Raw genomic sequence first — 9,156 nt, forward strand, 5'->3', positions numbered from 1 at the left:
ATGCACCAGCAACAATACTATGCATATAGAATGCCCTCAAGATAGGCTTAATAAATAAATATAGGAGATAAAAAGATCATATAAAGTATAGGCTCTACTCTCCTAAGGTGACATTCTTAAAAAGGCATCTTATGATCCAGAATAAAAAAAGTGTTAAAATACTTATTGAAATAACTTGAGCTGAATCAAATAAAAGAGAGTGAACTTGGCTCATTATTCTTTGACTTCTTTTCAAGGCCAGTCTTCAGTTTATTAGGATGAAGAACCAGACTATGGAAATAGAATTTATATTGGTGGGAATTTCCAGCCTTCCAGAGCTACGCCTGTTTCTCTTAGTGACCTTCCTATGCATCTATGTAACTGCTTTGGTGGGAAACTCTCTCATCTTTTTCACCATCTGTGCCAGTCAACAGCTTCATACACCCATGTACTTCCTTTTGGGCAATTTGTCTGCCATTGACCTCTTGTGTACATCTACGATTGTGCCCAAGATGTTAGTCAACCTTTTGTCCCAGAAGGCTGCCATTTCATTTGTAGACTGCATGGCTCAGATGTATATGTTCACATGGGCCTTAGTCTCAGAGGGTCTACTCCTGGCCCTCATGGCATTTGACCGTTATGCTGCCATCTGCCATCCCCTCCATTACCCAATGATCATGAGTAGTCGTGTCTGCATTGGGATGGCAGGCAGCATTTGGGCCATTGGTATAAGTAACTCAGCAGTCCATACCAGCTTGGCAATTCCCTTATCATTCTGCAGCTCTCTCATCATTGACCACTTTTTCTGTGAACTGCCACCCATCTTGAAGCTGTCATGCTCTGATACTCATCTCAATGAAGCTCTAGCTTTCTGTGCAGATGCAATATTTGGGGTGGGGAGTTGTTCCCTTATCCTGGTTTCTTATGGATGCATTATTAGAACAATTCTGAGGATTCGCTCCTCTGAGGGGAAGAAGAAAGCCTTTTCCACCTGTTCTTCTCACCTTACTGTTGTTTCTCTCTACTATTCCACTGCAATTTACACCTACATTCGTCCAACCTCCAATCTCTCTTTGGGAAGGGACAAAATTATCACTGCCCTCTACTCTGTCATCATCCCTATGTTCAACCCAATTATTTATTCCTTCAGGAATAGAGAAGTGAAAGGGGCCCTTCAGAGGTTGTTGGGATGGACTTCATTCTTTCCTCCAGGCAGAACTGTATCAATTCACATAAAATGAATTAGATCTGACTCAACACTTTCTCCATTATTAGAGGTGTGCAAGCAGGGGCTAAATAGCCATTTTTTTTTTTTTAATTTGATAGAAGACATTCATGTTTCTGGTAGAAGTTGATTATTCTCTGCGATTCTTTCAAGTTCAAAGATGTTATAACTTTCGAAATAGGTGTTAATTAGGTCAAAGGAACATTTGTTTAATGGTAGGATTTCAAGCAGCAATTCAGCATTTAATAGGAATTTTTGGTAGAGAAGGGAAGGAAATTTTCTTAAACTCATTAAATTGTATCTCATAGGTATCCACTTTTCTTCCATACTCTCTGACACATGAAATGATGATTATATCTAATTTTATAATTATGTCATTTATAACGTGCTTGTCTTAGCAATGAGGGGCTTATCATATATATCCACATATATATTTAAGCTTAAATATATTCATAAATATATAATTTTTTTAGAAGGGGAAACAATGTTACTAGTCATATTTTTTATTTAGAATTCAAAGAAAGTTTCAGGTAAGATATAACATACTGAGGAAAGAAAGATTTTTTTTCTTCCCATTTCCTGGTTATGAAGTGATCATTAAATATTTGTTTAGATTAATGGATGGCATATTTATGTTTTTATTTTACATTATCATTTTACAGTATGTCAGGTATCTAGTACCTGATACTTGTATGATAACATGCAGCAATTTCATATATCCTGTTACGTAGGTAGTCCTGGGTCCTATTATTTAGTAATAGTAAAGTTATTAATTTAAACATATAGACATTTGGATGGCTAGAACAAAGAATATAGGATCCCATCTCTTCTCACATACTTGAGATCATAGTATGTGTTAGTTATTGACATAACATGCAGCCTGAGAAGAAGAACCCTTGGGAACTGACAAAATATCAGTGAGATATATGGTCTGGATTAGGTAATACTGTTCTTATAGACACTTAGTCTATTAAGAATATAATAGAGTTGAATAGCAAAGCAGAGTTGGCCATTCAATTTCAACACAATAGCAAATGATATGGAGTCTCCCAGTGAAACAAGCCTGTTGAATATATCAGAGTTAAGAATTTTTGTAATCTTTACCCCAATGCTCTACAGAATGATTAAAGCCTTTTTTATAATTGAGCCTATTTCCCCCTCTGTTTTTCTCTTCTCTCATGCTAAACCCCATCTCTTATACAAATACAGAGCAAATTGGTCATCTAAACTGAGAGGCACAGCATTCCAAAAATTTATTCTCAGTCATACTGTCAGACATAAACAAAGGGGAGAGAAGAGTAAAGAGATTGGCAGTAACTTTTTTCTCTCTAAATGGCTCAGCCAAGTCTACCAGCAAAGAGTGGTCAGGGATATTGCAGAGGAATAAGATTAATGTTTTAATCTAGGCATTCTGTGTGAAATATCATGGATAGACCAGGGATAGAGAATGATGGTTAGAAGAATGGGGATATATTAGCTTTTCCAACTGTCATTCTAGCAGTGCTCAGCAACATTTCTGAAGCATCAACTATCATGTCTTATCTTTTCCAAGAAAACCCCAAATGAGGTCAGGAGTGTGATATGACTGAAATGAATATATAGTAATTTGATTAATGAGGAACTGTCTCCACATGAAATTAAGTTACTTGAATACTAAGCATCTGAGGGAAGATTTGATTACATGTTTTCTTGACTGTTCCAGCACTCTATCCATTATACCCAGCTGCTTCCTTATTCAGAACCCTGGCTCCATTTCTAGCAAAACACATCTTGTGTGCCCTTTAATGACTTGCATTTACCTATTTTAGTGCTAAAATTAAATGTTTAGTTAATCTGTTTACCTGTATTCATCATCTACTTCTTTATTGTCTTTAGAATAGTTCTTAGATAAAGGGTTGATTGGAGAAACTCAATGATGTGTTTTCTCTTTGTGTAATGTGGACCTATGCTTCAGTGTCACAACTTCCAAGAACACACAGTTTTAGAGAACTTCCTGGGATATAGTTTTAAGTGACTTGCTCAGGGTCACATACCTGGTTTGTATAAGAGATAGGACACGAACTTAGCTCTTCTCGATTTCAAGACCAATTTTCTATTATGGTATGCTACTCTGAGTTGTTTTGTCAGTGGATGAGAAATCAATCAAATGACAGCTTAATTCAGCTAATAGATTAGGCTAGCAGAACTTTGTTTAGGTGACCAGAGAGTGATTTTTCAAAAAGGTGGAGTTAAGGGAAAGCCTCATTAATTCACAGAATATAATTCACAGCAATTTTGGAAGAACTTTGTGGCAGTGATTTTGTATCATATCTTGTAATTTCAAAGGATCTTCACATATTATTAATTCATTTGAACCACACAACAACTTATCAGGGTAGCTAGGAAAAGATAATCCCCATTTTATGGGAAGATATGGAAACTCAGCAAATTTCAGTGACTTTACATCTTACAGCTAGTAAATGACAAAGAGAGAAATAAAATTTAAACAGTCCTGTTTGCAAGTCCAGGCCTCTTTTTTCCTATCATTTAAAGGTCTCAGCAATTTGGGACAATTTAAAAAATGTAATATTTACAAATAATGCGAGGAAAGAATATGACAGCTCTAAAAACTGATTAAAATTTTGGAAATGAGAGGCAATATGGAATAGTTGATGGATTGTTAATGCTGGAAAGAGGAAAAACTTTGTTCAAATACTATTTCAGATTATTTATTAGTGGTATGACTTTTGGCAATTCACTTAAGCTATTTATATATCAGTTTCTTTATACAGGGAATTGTTGAGATCCACATAGTGTGGAACCCAGAAAGCTTGTAAAAGTGTTAATTGAGGACTGCACAAAAAATGGGTAAGTCAGTTCTCTGAGCTTCTGCAACTATAAATTATGGCACATTGTGAGAAACTATGGGAATGTTTTGTTTTCATAGTAAAAGAATTGTGAATCAGGCTTTCCTGTTATCTTGTTCTCTGAGCAAAACTAAGACTCAAGGAACACATGATTATGGGAGTCAGTGATAAGTGTCTCAATATCATAAAAGATATTTACTGACACTGATATTGCCTGAAAAAATGTATGCTTTTCTCTCAATAGTAATAAGCTTGCTATGCTTAGAAAATATATATTCTGTATAGGAAAGGAATTAATCAGAGGTTCAAAGGTTTTCAATGTAACTGCCTTTCATTTCCTTGTAACATTATTGTCCTCTCACATGACATGATTTATTCTGCTTGTCAGAATTAGATCCTTGCAACCACTTACAGGTGGCTCCCATAATAGGGAATAAAGTTATTTGACTTTATTGCTCGTGTCAAATTCAAACAGAAATGGATCCCTGTAGTCATAGATTAATTTAGAAAACCACAAATTAACAGTATCTATATTATATTATACTTTTGCTTATTTTGTTAACCACTTCCAAATTATATTTTAATCTGGTTATAGCTTGCACTTAATTTTGCTACAGATGGAAAATTGCATATTTATGGACTAGATAACAAATTTGGATATTTATATACTAGATAATGTCAAGTTCTCTTCCATTTCTAAATCAATGATCCTAGGTCACAATGAAAAAGGTATACTGGATGAGAAATATTTAGGCTACCTTTACTACTCTCCATGCAGAGTTTTAATTGAGATTTCTGGGATCATGAAATTATAATTCTGCAAACTTGCAAGTTTGAAGAGATTATCCCTACCATTGCTTAATTCTATAAACTCACCAAAGTATTTTTTAAAATTTTAGTTTCATTTTATGAAGTAGATTTTTTCAATGGACAGATTATCCATCCATCCATCTGTCCATCCAATCTATATATCTATTTACCTTCTTCTTAGTAATAATATGTCTCATGAAAAATGGAAAAACAATCTAATTTAATTCAGGTTCCTATAAGTTTCTTTTTTAAAAATTTTGTTTAAAATTTATGGAATAAAATGAACATTTCTATAACAGTATAAAAAAGATATTTTCACATGAAACTGCAAACCTGTTATGTACAATTTGCTATTCCTTTTAAATGTATAATAAAATTATCATATAAATTTATTTTTTTATTCTCTTTATTCTCTCACCCTAGAGAGGGCTACCACTAGAAATATATGTTTATGTATATCTGTGTATATATGTATATGTATAATATATTTACATATATTATATATAAATAAAATTATTCTATACATCCTCTCATTATCAGTTCTTTCTCTGGAGAAAAATAGCATCTTTTTTTAGGTCCTTTGTTTTTATTTGTATATTTATAATTGTCAATAATTGCTCAATCATTTTAAAAATGATATTGCTATCACTGTATACAATGTTTTCTTGTTTTGTTCACTTCACTTTTCATCATTTCTTGTAAGTCTTTTCATGCTTTTTTAAGATCATTGAACTCATCATTTCTTATACCACAGCAATCTTCTATCTTAATCATACACCTAACTTGTACTGTCATTTCCTAATTGCTGGGGATCCCTACAATTTCCAATTCTTTGCCACCACAGATTGCTGTAAAAACATCTCATTCACAGTTATAATTACTATTTATGAATTTTTCTTCATCTTATTTTTATAAACTATTTTTTCTTTGTCAGCCTATGTTTTTACCCTATCCCTATAAATTGCATTATTTTTTTCCCTTTCCCTTCCAATCCCCATCCCAACGACTATTCCACCCTCATCCTTCTAATCCCATCCATCCATACTTCCAAAAGTCCCTCTCCCAACCTTTCTACTACCTTCCCAAATCCCAATCCACATACCCTTCTAAAATCCCATCCCCAACTCTATCCCCCAATTTTCTCAAGTCTCTACATGTTCAGGAGATTTCTATGCCCTTCTAGATGAACATATAGTTTCCTCTTCAACTCAGATGAGAGTAATGTTCTAACATTACCAGCCATCTACCTTATCCTGCTTCCTTTGTATTAATTCTTCCTTTTACATCCTAGTTTTATAATATATTGCTTCCATTTACCTTTTCCTACATAATTTTGCTTTTTAGAATCACCTGATCATACCCAGCTGATCCCCAACATTTCTTTCAACTTACCTAAATAATGACAGTTGAAAGAATACTGATAAGATTTTCTTATATAAAATAAATAAATAGGGGCAGCTAGGTGGCACAGTGGATAGAGCACCAGCCCTAAAATCAGAAGGACCTGAGTTCAAATCTGACCTCAGACACTTAACACTTCTTTGCTTGTGACCCTGGGCAAGTAACTAACCTCAATTGCCTTAGCAAAATAAAAATAAATAAAATAAGTAAACAGTTTGACCTTAATGAGTGCCTTATAATTAATCTTTAATGTTTATTTTTCTTCTGAATCTTTTATATTGAATTTTCCATTGAGTTCTCTTTTTCTTTTTCCTAACAAATACCTGAAAGTCAGTCCATCAATTCTTCTTTTTGTTTCTTTTCTTTCTTTTTTTTTTTTTATTCAGAATTATACTCAGCTTTGTTGGGTAAGTTATTCTTGGATATAATACCAACTTTTTTTCTCTTCAAAATATGTTACAAGAATTAAGATTTTTTTTTTCCTGTGGCAATTGGGATTAAGTGACTTGCCCAGATTCACACAGCTAGGATGTTTTCAGTGTCTGAGACCAGATTTGAATTTAGGTCCTCCTGACTTCAGGGCTGGTGCTCTATCCAGTGCAACACCTAGCTGCCTCTAGAACTATGATTTTTTTTTTGACAAAAAGTTCCCAGATCTTGTAAAATCCTGACTATATTTCTATAGCATTAAATGTTTTTTGATGTTGCTTATAATATTTTCTCTTTAATATGGGAATATTTTAATGATGAATGTTGGAGGGGATGCGGGAAAACTGGGACACTGATGCATTGTTGGTGGAGTTGTGAACGAATCCAGCCATTCTGGAGAGCAATCTGGAATTATGCCCCAAAAGTTATCAAACTGTGCATATCCTTTGACCCAGCAGTGCTACTACTCGACTTATACCCCAAGGAGATACTAAAGGGAAAGGGAGTTGTATGTGCCAAAATGTTTGTGGCAGTCCTGTTTCTAGTGACTAGAAACTGGAAAATGAATGGATGCCCATCAATTGGAGAATGGTTGGGTAAATTGAGGTATATGAATATTATGGAATATTATTTTTCTGTAAGAAATGACCAGCAGGATGAATACAGAGAGGCTTGGAGAGACTTACATGAACTGATGCTGAGTGAAATGAGCAGAACCAAAGAGATCATTATATACTTCAACAACCCATACTGTATGAAGATGTATTCTGATGGAAGTGGATTTCTTTGACAGAGAGACCTAACTCAGTTTTAATTGATCAATGATGGACAGAAGCAGCTACACCCAAATAAAGAACACTGGGAAATGAATGTAAACTGTTTGCATTTTTGTTTTTCTTCCCAGGTTATTTTTACCTTCTGAATCCAATTCTCCCTGTGCAACAAGAGAACTATTTGGTTCTGCACACATATATTGTATTTAGGATATACTGCGACATATTCAACATATATAGGACTGCTCACCATCTAAGGGAGGGGGTGGAGGGAGAGAGGGGAAAAATTGGAACAGAAGTGAGTGCAAGGAAATAATGTTGTAAAAAAATTACCCTGGCATGGGTTCTGTCAATAAAAAGTTATTATAATAAATAAAAAAAATAAAAAAATGGGAATATTTTGAAACATGAGTATGTCATTCGTGTAAGTTTTCTTCCTGGGATCTTTTTCAGTTGGTAAATGGTAGATTATTTTCTATTTTGACTTTATCCCCTTGTTCTTGTACTTTACAATTTTAATAATTTTTAGTATTATTGTATTTAAATTCTTTTTTTTTGATGTTATAACTTTCAAATAGTTCAGCAATTCTTATACTGTCTCTCCTTGATCTATTTTTCAGATCAGTTATTTTTCTAATGAGATCTTTTAGATTCTGTCCTATTTTTTAAAGTTTATTTGTTCATGTATTATACAATCATTCTGCTCCTTCTGCTGAATTCTAGTTTTCAAGGAATTATTTTCTTCCTTAAGATTTTATATCTCCTTTTCCAATTGGTTGACTTTCTTTTCCTAATTTTTTTGGATTGTTTTTGGGTTTTTCCTCTCTAATTTTTCTTAAATCTCTTTTATTTAATTTTTAAATTTTCATTTGAAGTTTGTTCAAGAATTCTTTTTGGGCTTGTGATTATTTGATGTTACTATTTCTGGTAGGAATGGATTTTTTTTTTTTTTTTTTTAGCTTCAATCTGTTTTTCTGAATATATGTTTCAAAAACATGACTCTTTTTCTGGGGCCTGATAACTTATGAAGAATTTTTCCAAAAGGTTGCTCCATAAAAGGTTTTGGCCACAAAATTTTCCCTTAATATTCAGCCCATGTGGCATAGATTGCTGTTAAAAAGGACATTTTGTTGATGCAGAGAAAATTTGTCATGATGAAAAAGGTATGAATAGAAGATGGAAACAAGATCAGGTAACATAAAGAATACAAAAGGTGGAATGATGTTGTAAGAATATTTTTAGGAGTGATAAAATTCAGAGTGAGTGAAAGCTAGCAAGAATAAGGATGAATAGTTTTTGCTTTTATTAAAGTCATGCTGATGAAAAAAATATTAGGAACAAAGAAGGAGCATAGGACATTTCATATAAAAGAAGGGATCCTTGCTCTAGTTGATAGCAAAGAACAGAGGAGAGAGTGATGCTTTATTACTACTTTGTTCCATTTTTTTCCCATGTGGAATGGATTTTGTGCTAGAAGGGATAGAACAATAATTCTATGTATAGTTGAATCAATAAATTTATACTGAAAGTTAAATAAGGAACGATGGAGAACACTTAATCCAGGGGAATGACTTATTTTGGTGCTGAAAAAAGAAGCAGATATGTTTGCTATGTCATGTATGATCTTAAAGTTCAAGGAGAATAGGGGAGGTAATACTAGACTGGAAAATATAATCCTATCCATACCTAGAGA

General features: G+C 33.5%; 1 protein-coding gene across 1 annotated transcript; it reads left to right on the forward strand.

Annotated features, from left to right (window-relative positions):
* The first annotated feature begins 257 nt into the window (after positions 1 to 257).
* Positions 258 to 1,220, forward strand: LOC116423602 (olfactory receptor 13G1-like). Its single transcript, XM_031968602.1, has one exon. It carries the CDS (start codon positions 258 to 260, stop codon positions 1,218 to 1,220), a length of 963 nt encoding a protein of 320 aa, XP_031824462.1.
* The last annotated feature ends 7,936 nt before the right edge of the window (positions 1,221 to 9,156 follow it).

This window comes from Sarcophilus harrisii, chromosome 4, assembly GCF_902635505.1.
Source record: "Sarcophilus harrisii chromosome 4, mSarHar1.11, whole genome shotgun sequence".
Taxonomy (NCBI): Eukaryota; Metazoa; Chordata; class Mammalia; order Dasyuromorphia; family Dasyuridae; genus Sarcophilus; species Sarcophilus harrisii.